General features: G+C 33.5%; 2 protein-coding genes across 2 annotated transcripts; both read right to left on the bottom strand.

The window, feature by feature from the left end:
* Window positions 1-479: 479 nt before the first annotated feature.
* Window positions 480-2,927, bottom strand: LOC121257586 (coniferyl alcohol acyltransferase-like). The gene is made up of 2 exons (XM_041158653.1): window positions 2,416-2,927; window positions 480-1,476 (listed from the first exon to the last, which is right to left on the bottom strand). Exons 1-2 carry the CDS (start codon window positions 2,809-2,811, stop codon window positions 511-513), a joined length of 1,362 nt encoding a protein of 453 aa, XP_041014587.1. The 5' UTR covers window positions 2,812-2,927; the 3' UTR covers window positions 480-510.
* A 7,703-nt stretch (window positions 2,928-10,630) lies between these two features.
* On the bottom strand, window positions 10,631-12,616 carry LOC121257484 (coniferyl alcohol acyltransferase-like). The gene is made up of 2 exons (XM_041158499.1): window positions 12,098-12,616; window positions 10,631-11,793 (listed from the first exon to the last, which is right to left on the bottom strand). Exons 1-2 carry the CDS (start codon window positions 12,548-12,550, stop codon window positions 10,810-10,812), a joined length of 1,437 nt encoding a protein of 478 aa, XP_041014433.1. The 5' UTR covers window positions 12,551-12,616; the 3' UTR covers window positions 10,631-10,809.
* Window positions 12,617-14,180: the final 1,564 nt, after the last annotated feature.

Genomic DNA, 14,180 nt, shown 5'->3' with positions numbered 1-14,180 from the left:
TTTTATTAAAAAGAGTGCGCGAAACTTATAAGTTAGCAGCTATATAATATATATATATATATATATATATATATATATTATATGGTCATGTAACATTGGTCATGAACCTGCGCGCATGCATACCTTCATAAACCTGCGCGCATGCATCATGTTAATGTTTTATGAATCTGAATTTCTATTGGAAATGGCCAAAACTGAAGGTATATAAACGTTAGTAGTAGTAGTACTACTTATATATAATACTATATATATATATATAGCACAAGATATGACTTATAAAGAGGCATACGTGTGGTACACAGTTAAAGTCCATAAAATTCATCACCACATTAATTATACAATATATGCAAGTCTTAAATGTATAAATTTCATACAAAACTTTTATAAAAAATAGATCCTATTATGAAAAAATTTAATTTTTTTCTCTATAGAATCCACTATTTTATAAAAGATTTACACAAAAAATTATACATTTAAAACTTGTCCCTAGAATTACCCTTCAATATTGATCTAGTCGAAGCCGAGATAGTTAGAAGTCAAGGGTCTAAAGACCTGAGCAGCCTCAGCCTCTATCAACTCCAGCTGTCCTTTAAAGAGGTGCATGTACACCACCCAATCACCGTTTCCGGCGGGGCTCGGCATCGGCATCACGTATCCGGCGTCCCCTTCCCACGGAAAATGGTACGATCCAAAAGCCGGGTTTCCCCACCCGAAGTCCACCTTAGACACTGGGAACTGTTGCCCGGATGACACCACCAAAGCCGGTCCATCTTCGCTCCCATTATAATATATCTTTGCCAAACCTGGCACCGGACGATGAGCCTCCACCCAATCTATCAGCCCCAAAAAATGTTCCTTTGTCACTGCCCCTTCCAACAGTTTATGAACCTCGTCTGCCACCCAATCCAACGGCTTGTCGTTAATCTCATTCACTTGCTTGGCACCATAGGGTATGGACAGCACATTTCCAAAGTAAGAACCCATGAGTGAAGCTTTATGTTTATCTCCTTCGCTTAATCTTGTCCTTCCATCGACAACAATGCCCAACTTGGTTACCTTTTTGTCCATGTTCTTAATAATAGCCCATTTGGCAATCATCCTCCACAGGAATGCACTAAAACACTGTAATTTTGTCCTCCTGCAACCATTTGTACTGCTGGCTAGTGACTGGAGACGGTTGAGTTGGTCGGCAGTAATGTAGTATATGCGGCTAATGAGATGGTCTGCATCAGGTTCTGGGCCTTTGGGTGGGGCCAATGTGGTTATGGGGACATACATGTCATCCAAGGAGGGATGAATCGAGCCGGGGTGTCGAGGGTTGAGTAGAGATCGACGAAAAGATGGCATGACAGTGATTGGTTTAGACCGAGCCATCTCAGCCCACGAAACAAGAAACATGTTGGCCGAGTAAGCGTCTGCTATTCGGTGGTCAAATGTGCATGCCACCACCAATCCGCCACATTTCAGCTGAGTAGCCTGCACCATGCATGCAGTTAATTTCGAATAACTATTAGCTAGGTATAGTACCTGATCTCATAACATATCTACCAATCATGCATTTAATCGGTCGATATTTTTTTTGAAACAGATGTAAATAGATTACATAAAGATAAATTTATAAATTGACTTAGTTTCACATGATCCGTTAAATCTATTTTACATTAAAAATAATTGTACAATCTGACGTATTATATCAAGCAACGTCAGTTTATAAATTTACCTTTACGTAACTAATTTGTGACTCTTTCTTTTTTATTACAAAGAAGTTTAGTTTCTTTTTCTTTTCTCTTTTTTCACTTTTAATTCTTACGAAGGCATGATATAATATGGATATTCTTTTGAAGTTTCTTGTGCGTATGAACAGCTAATTCAAGTCCCGACAGTCTACGTACTTCTGTATCACGATGGAGCCCTGGCCCTTCCCAGATGAAGATTAAGATTGATCTCTACGAAAAAATATACTGCATGATAATTTATAATACAAATTCATTTATATGTTAATTTTGCCTTCTCTCCAACACTAAAAATACGAGTTTATGATATATTCACAGGTAATTTGGATCCTATCGGCCATTTCCAGTTGCAAACACATTCAACAAAGATCGTCAATCGTATATATAGGTACTAGCTTTTAAGTAAACAAAGGAAAACGTTTTCTCAAATTTATAATTAATATTCTGTAGTTTGTTAAAAAGAAAAAAATAATCAAGCCATTGAAAACAAGTGTCTGCATGAAAAAATAAAAATAGAAATAAAATCTATGGTCCAACAGATTTCAGAAAACGTGTTTTTGAGTGAACAAAAATATCAACTGAAAAAAACGACCGTGGTTGTGCAAAAAGTCTTCGTTGTTAGAGGCAATGAGGAATCATAGCCATCTACAGATCAGAGAGCGTGTGACATATTTAACCAAACCTGGACAGCGAGAACACCATGCTTCCTCTGGGGTACAAGCTTGCCCTCGATGGACTCGTCAGGGTTATACAAGTTGAGGTCTTTAAGGTCTACCTCTGCAAAAGCTTCAACAAAACATACTCCGCCATTGTTGCAGAGAATCTCAGGTTCTCCAACCAAGTTTGGCACCACCTCACCGGCAAACGCGTAGTGGGAAACCAGAGTTTGTGCCAATGCTTTCTTGAGCACCCCGACCATGGACTCAAAAGGACTAAGCTGGTTGTCTGCATCATCCCTGGAGGTAGCTGCAGGTTTCTTATAGCAGAAAAAAACACCCACGTCCACAGGGGGAAGAAGCAAGTCTAGGTTGGATAGTGGCAGCCAGTGCTCTTGCAATGGCAGAACTGCAGCCACCATCTCCGTCTTGCTCACTCTCACAATGTACTCTGACCCCTCTGATCTTCCGGCCCCATGTGCAAGTTTTGGATCAGGATCTCTTGGGAAGAAAATTAGAGAGACGAGAGGATGCTCATGTGCTTGATGGGCTTGCTAGCTAAAAATTATATATAGGCGCAGGGCCAGGACAGTGGGATAACCGGAAAGAAAATTAATTATTTATATGCAGATTTAGGTAAGTATTATGCTAATTAGTATTTTTAGAAAAATTAAAGAATCATATGAGAATTTTATTTATTTATAATGAAAAACAACTTATTAAAATTTAGTCATAAATTTATGTCTATAATAATCATGTTGTTCTCATGACTTGATCCATGAAAACGACCTTACACAGTAACTTAGTTGCAACCATTTCAACAGCTTTTAAGTCGAGTAATATTAAGATACGGCTTGGATAGTGAGTTGAGATGAGATGTGTTAAAATGAAAATTAAAAATTTAATAAAATATTGTTATAATATTATTTTTTAATATTATTATTGTTTTGAAAATGATGAATTGTTTATTATATTTTATGTTAAAATTTAAAAAAATTATACTGATGACATGAGATAAAATATTTTTACTATACAAACAGAGCAAAAATACATTCTCTTGTCACATGTAAGTATATCCTTTTTGAAAGAAAATAGAATTCATCATAAAAAAAAATGAATTTTTTTATTTAAATCTTAAATTTATCAATTTTTTTTAAAGAATACGCAAAAAATTTATACATTAGGCCCAGTTTGTATTCGCAAGTCATCTCAACTCATTTCAACTCATATCAACTCATATCACTACTATTCATTATTATTCATCAACTTTAACTCATAAATCTCACTACTATTCATAACTCATCTCACTACTATTTACAATCAATCTCAACTCATCTTCGAATTCAAACGATATTTAAAAATTTCCTATTTAATTTAATTTAGACTGATAAATTTAATTATTAGGATAGAAAACAGGAATCGTTGGCAGGTGGACGCGGTACAATATGTCAAAAGAGCAGTGCTATGCTGCTAGCACGAGACGTTGTTTATTTTTTTTCATTCATTTTTTTTTATACTTTTAAATATTTTTATAATAATAAAAAGCATAACATTATTAAAAAAAATTTCTTAATTATTAAATAAATAAAATTTGTCAGTGTGGAGTAGCATTTTTCATGTAAAAAAATGTAGAGGTCGATATGTACCCTGTGGTCCGGTTTGGTTTTATTTCATCTCATCATATTATTATAATTTTCTTAAATTTTTATACAAAATATAATAATTAATTTAACTTTTTCAAATATCAATATAAAAATAATATAAAAATATAATATTTTATTTAACTTTTATCTAAAAATATTTAATCTCATTATTCAAACCATACTATTTCTAAATCATTTACTGTAGCTCTAGTCTATTTAATTACTGTAGCTCGTTGTGTTCAGAAATTAAAAAAAATTTATTTTTATCGAGACCCGTCTCGTACTACACGTGTAGCACTACTCATTCAGAAAGAATGACGTGGAGCAGAGCATGGGTCTTGAGTGGAAGATATTTGGATCTGCATTGACACTTTCGAGTAGGGGTGTGCAAAATTTCAAAAATTCCGACTCCGTCCGACTTCCGCTCCGACTCCGAGTCATCGAAATTCGGAGTCGGAATTCGGAATAGCTCCGAATATCTATTCGAGTCGGAGTCGGAGTCGGAGCTCCAAGAAGCTCCGATTCTGACTCCGAAATTTTTTTTACTGTACACTTGCGCTCGAGCGAGGTGTCGAGCGCAAGTCGAGCACACGTTGTATTAAATATTGGCTTGATCGACATGTCGAGAGGAAGTCGAGCGAACCTCTCTGAAAAAGTTCTGCTCGAGCGCCACATTGAGCGCACGTCGAGCTCCGATCTTATGTCGGAGCTCCTATAGGAGGTCGGAGCTCCGACCTCCGATCGGAGTCAGAGTCGGAGCTCCAATTTGGCTCCGACTCTTGTCGGAGTCGGAGGTCAGAAACGAGCACTCCAACTCCGTCGGAGTCGAAGCCCAGCCCTACTTTCGAGGCCCAACACGACCCGCATTGCCTAGTTATTGCCGAGGCAGTCACTCTCAAACCGCTTGTTCACCCTTCCGGTTTGAAGTTAAACTCACCACTTATTATAAAGGTAAATTTGAAACGTGCAATAATAATAAATAATTAAATATAATATTAAATTTGATTTTAATGGAGTCACGTGATTCCTTTAAAATTGATTCCTTTACTCTTATCACATTAAATTGGAATTTAAAAAATGATACAAAGTTGTTTGGTAACAAAATAATTTCAATAAAACCAATCATTTACATCACCTTCTTGATAAAAAAGCTAGTGTTTATATTTTAGAAAAAATTTAAAAATGTTTTATTCATTTAAGAATATGTGGTCCACGTTTGTAGTAATAAAATATCACAAATTAATTATAAAAACGCGAAAGAGAGGGGCGGTCTCAGCTGTCGAAAAATGAATATTTGTTTTGAAAATTCAATAAAAATTTTTGTAAAAAAACAAACATGTATAGAAAAGATAAACTAAACGGAACGGGCAAAGTTCAAATTAAAGGTGACTATAAGAAGAAAATGTATATAAAGATTACACGTACCCGTGAGTTTTTTGTTTAAATTTATGTACACGATCTTTACTTTAAAACACGTGTGGCCAAACTAATGAGTTTATAAAAATACAAAAAAAAAAAAGTAATAATAATGCAACGTATGTATAGTCATAGAATATATAAGCGTCGTATAATCGTTTTGAAAAAGAATGAGGTCTATTATTAAAAAATTAATTTTTTTTTTAAATGGATCTGATATTTATTCACTTTTTTTTTAAAGAATTGCACAATACTTGCATACTTCACAACTGTAAATATCATTTCTCTAAAAAAAATATTGTGAAACTAATGCTAGATACATTTTAGTGCATAAGTTTTGCACATTCTTAGTTTAAAAAGTGAGATTTATCGAAATTGATTTTTTTGTGTGGGTTTTAAATTTATCCAATTTTTTTAAAGAGAGTTCGCGGGGCTTAAACATTTTAAAATTACAAATATATTTTATCTTCTTTAATTTTGCTAAGAAGAAATGTAGTTAGTTAAGGGGTTCTTTTCAATTTATTGGTAAGGTAAGAATATTTAAGAAAATCATAAAAAAAAAGCTATGGGAAGTTTTATTTTCCAAAAAATGGGGCACTCCCACCATGATTGAGTCATTGAACCCCCCTCCCTTATTTTTTATACAAGTATATAACCCTCGTAAAGAAAGAAGTTTAATTAGGCTATTTCATAACATGTTTTGATATTTAGGTTACATTTAGATGTTAAAATGAGTTGAGTTGAGTGATAAAATACTGTTAGAATATTATTTTTTAATATTATTATTATTATTTTAGGATTTGAAAAAGTTGAATTGTTTATTATATTTTATGTTGAAATTTAAAAAAGTTGTAATGATGAGTTGAGATGAGTTAAGAGGAATTTAGAGTATCGCATAATATTGTGAATAATAGTAAAATGATTTGAATGAAAATATTTTATTGGGTTTGGAAAAAGGTAAGAGAACAAATTGAATATAATTTTTGTTTTGAAGTTTACAAAAATTTATATTGATTTTTGTATTTGAGTAATGATTATACGAAAAAATTAAAAAATATTTTATACTTAAATTATGTTTAAGGCTTGATTTGGATAGAGAGATGCTTATATCTTATCTCAATATCCAAACGCCATAAATATAAATATTTTCCAATTTTAAATGTTTTACTTTTTTATCTAATCATTATAATTTTTTTGAACTTCTAAATAAAATATAAAAATAAAAATAAAAAAATTAACTTTTTTAATTTTTAATAAAATATCTCATCACATCTAAACTGTATAATCAAACGAGACCTTATACTATACACTGCACTCTCCTCCTACGCATCACAATGTGTTGATTTGGTATTGCTTACCATTAAAAAACATGAAAAATGCGACCAAGTTATAGCCGCAATATTATCTGCATTTTCAAAAAAATTCAACGAAATTATTAATGAGAGTGGAGTGCTTGCTAGTCCACAAAGCAAAGGGGGATCTCAACCTAGGTTTTGAAAATAGCTGCTTTTATGTAATTAAAATGTTATAGCCGCAATACATGATGCATTTATTTATTGCATAATTTATGGAATCTTGGATCAAACCTAGTACCTACGAACAAACAGGTTGCAATGCAGCTTCTCTTTCATAAATGTTTTAACTTTATGGATTAGACTGCCCTTTTAACGACTCTTCTTTCGATTGACTATATATCTTATCATCGTCGCAAGTACGTGGACTTACCACTTAAAACTGCCTCCTCAAAACTCAAACCTGCTGCCATTCAAGGTTTGTCATAAAAAGGTAAATTGGGTAATGACTCAACCCGAAGCTATCATGGTTACAAGAATCTTCGTTAAAATCTTGAGATCGTAATTAATACGATTTCTTAGATATAAATACGAAAAATAATATTTATAGTTAAGGTTGCGCAAATTTCGTATATTTTTTATAAAAAAAAAGATAAATTTAGAATCTACATAAAAAAATTATTTTTTTAATAATGAAACTTATATTTTTTTAAAAAAAGTATGTAAAACTTGACTGTATTTAATATTACTCATATATTATAGAGTTGACTTGACTTTTGTTCAGGTGTACTCTTTATGTTTATATTTTACTAACATTAATTAATTAGATATATATAGTGATTTTATCAATTAATAAATGAAATTATTAACATATTTTCCCATTAATTTATCATGAATTAATGCTACTATATATATATAGAGAATAAATATTCTATTTAAAAGTTTTTACATTATATCTATTTGCATGACATAATTTGATTTGGAAGATAAATTTTAAAATTTAAATCTTATAAATCATATTATGACATGTGAATGGTATATGATGTAAACGTTTTCAAATAACATTGCTAATATATATATATATATATATATAAATTACCATTAATTATATTTCATTCTCGACATCGACATTGGTTTTGATCGATGTATCCTATTAACTAAGCCAGATTTTGAAGTCGTTAGTTGCTGTTAGGCGGTCAACCAGAATCATCATCGTCATGATAGATCAGCCATGCACCAAAAATCACGTCCAAAACCCAACCCTCCAAATCGACACTTAATTAATTAGCTAGCTCTACTTTTTACATGTATATATACTATATATATATAGAGAGAGAGAGAGAGAGAGCTGTTAGAAACGATGTCGTACAAGGAAAATGATATAATAACAACTATATCACAATTGGTTTACAACTAAGTATTAAATAATTATTTTTTTCTCGTACTTTAGACGGTAATTGCTAGGACAATCATTTTGAATTAAAGTAATAAGAAATAATTTCGTAGTATGTTGTTGATAAATTATAGAATAGTTGGTTATGTATCATTATCCGTATTACAAATGTTAGAAACGTGAAAATGACAAGTGGCGTATGCATGCAATTAATGTACGATTGGAGTAGCTGATCAACAACTTCAATTAATTTTGGATACAAATCAATACTGACTTCACCAGTTCCTAATTCCTCTAATTCAAACAATGAAAGATTCTTTGTAGGGTGAACTAACTCACACCTTATACATACGTAGTACTACTGCATGCGCACCTAATTCTGGATAACTAATCACGTCCTATTATTTCAAATGATCAGTTATTTGCAACCAATCAATAATGCTTGATACAGTTTTAGAGTGAATACATTTTTTTTTTAAAGTAGAATCTATTATTAAAAATAAATTTTTATGTAAATCTTATATTTATTAACTTTTATTAAAGAGGTGCACGAAACTTATACATTTTAAAATTGTAAATATCATTTAAGTTTGTAATGAGAATGATTATTTACAATAAAAATTTATTTATTTTGGTTGGAATTTATCATTTTTTGAGCAAATAACTCAATACAAATTAGCCCTTTTTTATGTGTGCGCGTGGGCATTAGTTCTGTATTGCGCAATAACGATCAATAAAAAAAAAAAGGTTCTGCATTGTTAATATAAAAAAAAAACAATTTATTCCATTTTTAGTATTTTCTTAATATATAAAAAATAATAATATCCACATAATACATTTCATAACATTTTTCATAATATATATTATAAAATAAGGATATTTTCAAGGTACGTCTAATTATTAAAGATTGAAAATATTTTTTATAATGTGTATTGTAAAATATGTATGAAATGTATGTATATTACTCCTCTGCAAATACGGCAACTTAGCGGATGAGCTCAATGCCCTAGCTAGAAAATACTTGAACAGTACTGGTTGATCAGATGCATGCCTCAGTAGGCCTGCACACCAAACCACCCGAGCTAAATTTGGGCCCGACTCGCAAAACACACTAACCAAGAGTGACCCGATCCGACCTGTAAACTTTGGATCGGGTCAAACCCATTTTTCTTCTCCTCTTTCGTTCCACCATACACATTGGAGATTTGGAGGGCAAAAATAAAAAGACCCATTCTGGATCTCATGCCTCTGTCTTATTCATAGATCACCAAGCCTTGCTATGTTTTAAACAAACTGGTCAACAAGTCGTGTTTGATGGAATTTGATTGAACGATTGTGAAGAGAGAACAAGTGTTCGAATTCTTCAGCAGAGAGACAGAGAGAAGGAAAATAAAGGGAAAAATTGATGAGAAAATAATAATAACATGAGAAAAAGAAAGAAATCCAATTAGTACCGATCTGTTAGTTTTGATTAACTCAAAAAAAAAAAAAGGAAGAAAAGAAAACAATCACCCATGGAGAGGAAGAAAACTCATTAGAACAATCCTTGTTATCTATTCTGCTCAAATCCCGCACCTGTACGAACAGATATATGAAGGAAAAATCAATACCGAAGATAGCGATGAGGACTCCGCGATCATCGTATTCTGGGTGAGCCTCGATGAAGTGGTCAGTGGAAATCTCTTTCTTGGGCATGAGGGAGGCCAGGAAAGTGGACTCAGTCAGCTTGAAACTACGCAGACGGCCATTGTCGTCACTACCAATCCAACTCTACTCTACCTTTCTTGGTCTTCTTCTACCTCTGCTGACTCTCCTAACAATGACAGATAGAATTGGTGGAGGAGGAGAGCGAACGAGGCGAGGGCTTGACTTGGTCCATTCACAGACCCAATGTTACATTCGGGTGATCGGTTTCGACCGATGTTGGGTGTATTAAACCCGTGAACCGATGAACCCGATTTTAGTTCGGTGAGCTCATGTCGAGTCTTTCGAATTGATCGGGTCTGGGCCTTTTATGCACAGCCCTATGCCTCAGTGTCTCGGTAAGTTTTGTATCCATTCTTACAAAAAATATATATATATATATAGTTTTTTTCAATGAATTTTTTTTAAAAGAATTTGCACATACATAATCTTTACAAATTATTTTCTGAACGTTATTACAAAAAGAAATTTATTATACATAAGTTACTATTTATTCTCACACTTTACGTCTATAATTTTTTATCGGATATGGAGTGTTAATTTTCATAAGGTATGTAGTGTTTTTCATAAGGTATGTGGTGTTTTTCATGCATAGAATATGTATTATGGAGTGATAAATAGTAGCTAATCAGAAGAAAAAATCATGTGCCGCACGAGTTGTCTTATAATTTGCAAACATAATATTTAAGAATAAAAAATAAATCTAACCTATAGTCTATTTAATTACAAAATAAAATCAACGTAAAAATTAATTAATTATTAATTGCTTTGAACGTACAGGCATTTATAATAAGTGATATAACATTAACTTAATAATATTTTAATTTTAATAATCATACATACAAATATATAAGTTTCGTGCAGATATTTTATAAAAGGTAGATCTCATTATGATAAAAACTTTTTTTTTTTTTTCTATAGAATCCACTATTTTATAAAAGATTATATACTTAAAACATGCAGTCGCTGAAATTAGCCTGCAATATTGATCAAGTCGAAACCGAGATAGCTAGAAGTCAAGGGTCTAAAGACCTGAGCAGCCTCAGCCTCTATCAACTCCAGCTGTCCTTTAAAGAGGTGCATGTACACCACCCAATCACCGTTTCCGGCGGGGCTCGGCATCGGCATCACGTATCCGGCGTCCCCTTCCCACGGAAAATGGTACGATCCAAAAGCCGGGTTTCCCCACCCGAAGTCCACCTTAGACACTGGGAACTGTTGCCCGGATGACACCACCAAAGCCGGTCCATCTTCGCTCCCATTATAATATATCTTTGCCAAACCTGGCACCGGACGATGAGCCTCCACCCAATCTATCAGCCCCAAAAAATGCTCCTTTGTCACTGCCCCTTCCAACAGTTTATGAACCTCGTCCGCCACCCAATCCAACGGCTTGTCGTTAATCTCATTCACTTGCTTGGCACCATAGGGTATGGACAGCACATTTCCAAAGTAAGAACCCATGAGTGAAGCTTTATGTTTATCTCCTTCGCTTAATCTTGTCCTTCCATCGACAACAATGCCCAACTTGGTTACCTTTTTGTCCATGTTCTTAATAATAGCCCATTTGGCAATCATCTTCCACAGGAATGCACTAAAACACTGTAATTTTGTCCTCCTGTGACCATTTGTACTGCTGGCTAGTGACTGGAGACGGTTGAGTTGGTCGGCAGTAATGTAGTATATGCGGCTAATGAGATCGTCTGCATCAGGTTCTGGGTCTTTGGGTGGGGCCAATGTGGTTATGGGGACATACATGTCATCCAAGGAGGGATGAATCGAGCCGGGGTGTCGAGGGTTAAGTAGAGATCGACGAAAAGATGGCATAACAGTGATTGGTTTAGACCGAGCCATCTCAGCCCACGAAACAAGAAACATGTTGGCCGAGTAAGCGTCCGCTATTCGGTGGTCAAATGTGCATGCCACCACCAATCCGCCACATTTTAGCTGAGTAGCCTGCACCATGCATGCAGTTAATTTCGAATAACTATTAGCTAGGTATAGTACCTGATCTCATAACATATCTACCAATCATACATGAAAAAAATAATCAAGCCATCGAAAAGGAAGTGTCTGCATGAAAAAATAAAAATAGAAATAAAATCTATGGTCCAACAGATTTCAGAAAACGTGTTTTTGAGTGAACAAAAATATCAACTAAAAAAACGACCGTGGTTGCGCAAAAAGTCTTCGTTGTTAGAGGCAATGAGAAATCATAGCCATCTACAGATCAGAGAGCGTGTGACATATTGAACCAAACCTGGACAGCGAGAACACCATGCTTCCTCTGGGGTACAAGTTTGCCCTCGATGGTCTCGTCAGGGTTATACAAGTTGAGGTCTTTAAGGTCTACCTCTGCAAAAGCTTCAACAAAACATACTCCGCCATTGTTGCAGAGAATCTCAGGTTCTCCAGCCAAGTTTGGCACCACCTCACCGGCAAACGCGTAGTGGGAAACCAGAGTTTGTGCCAATGCCTTCTTGAGCACCCCGACCATGGACTCAAAAGCACTAAGCTGGTTGTCTGCATCATCCCCGGAGGTAGCTGCAGGTTTCTTATAGCAGAAAAAAACACCCACGTCCACAGGGGGAAGAAGCAAGTCTAGGTTGGATAGTGGCAGCCAGTGCTCTTGCAATGGCAGAACTGCAGCCACCATCTCCGTCTTTCTCACTCTCACAATGTACTCTGACCCCTCTGATCTTCCGGCCCCCATATGCAAGTTTTGGATCAGGATCTCTTGGGAAGAAAATTAGAGAGACGAGAGGATGCTCATGTGCTTGATGGGCTTGCTAGCTAAAAATTATACATTGGCGCAGGGCCAGGACAGTGGGATAACCGGAAAGAAAATTAATTATTTATATGCAGATTTAGGTAAGTATTATGCTAATTAGTATTTTTAGAAAAATTAAAGAATCATATGAGAATTTTATTTATTTTTAATAAAATACAACTTTTTAAAATTTAGTCATAAATTTATGTCTATAATAATCATGTTATTCTCATGACTTGATCCATGAAAACGACCTTACACAATAACTTAGTTGCAACCATTTCAACAGTTTTTAAGTCGAGTAATATTAAAGTACAGTTTTAATAATGAGTTGAGATGAGATGAGTTAAAAATAAAAATAAAAATTAAAAGTTTAATAAATTATTATTAGAATATTATTTTTTAATATTATTATTATTTTAGAATTTGAAAATGATGAATTGTTTATTATATTTTGTGTTAAAATTTGAAAAAATTATAATAATGATGAGATGAGATGAGATGAGATAAAACACTTTTACTATCCATCTAATAACTAAAAAACTGAGATATAGATACAGAAATCATCATCAACGAGAAAAATTGGATGAATCTAGATTCTCTAATCACACAAACTGAAGCTCTCTTTCGGCAAGATTTAAATTTTTAGCCTGCACCAGACACAACAAAAGCCATATCAAACACAGTTCTAGTAGGATAAAGTTTAAAAAGAATTACCACCAATTTTATATATATAGGTATTGTAAACATTCGAATAGAATAGAAAAAATCAATAGAAAAACAAAAGGAATACATGATGTGATGCAAGACAATAATACTAAAGAAAGGAAAACTGTTGAAATTGTTAACCCGATCTCACTGATAAATTATTTGGGTCATCATACCAATAAAAAAACAAAATTATTTTATTTTATTTTATTTTCGTCAGGTCAGAAATTCTGATCGATACGGCTCTTCCATAACTCCAAAATGAACATGTGTTACAAGCCATGTGACCACAAGATAACATAAAATGAGGTGGCTTGGCAATATTATAGGCCGTCCATTTGTCTGTGATGAGAGTTTCAACACGTCTAATTAGGTTGACTTGGTAATAGCAAACAGACTATTCAAAATGTTGATTATCTCCGAAAGTCTACATCCCTTTCATCAAAGAAAGAAAACGTGTTTGGTCCCAAGTAAATTTGTGGAATGCATTGACCCCAAAAAAAAAAAGATGGAATGCCGTGAAAAGGAGATGAATCATCAATAATCGTCCACCTTCCTGAATCCTAACTTCTCATCGACTACTTCTGTCTCAATCAACCTGCTTATTTATTTAAAATAAAATAATAAAAATTAATTTTCATTCAAGGCATGGGGAAACGTCCCCCAGTCAACAGTCATGCTTTCTTATCTATTTTAATATAAAAAATTTTTATCATCATTTACTATTTACTACTTCACATCCCACATCTTATAAAAAAATATTATCATACTTTATAAAAAATATCATTCATTTTATAAAAAAATTATAAGTATGAGATATAAAAATAAATAATAACTAACATATACTTCACAAAAGTTGTAAGTA

Source organism: Juglans microcarpa x Juglans regia, chromosome 1D, assembly GCF_004785595.1.
Source record: "Juglans microcarpa x Juglans regia isolate MS1-56 chromosome 1D, Jm3101_v1.0, whole genome shotgun sequence".
Classification (NCBI taxonomy): domain Eukaryota; kingdom Viridiplantae; phylum Streptophyta; class Magnoliopsida; order Fagales; family Juglandaceae; genus Juglans; species Juglans microcarpa x Juglans regia.
The sequence above is the reverse complement of the archived record's forward strand: the minus strand, read 5'-3'. Positions and strand labels throughout refer to the sequence as shown.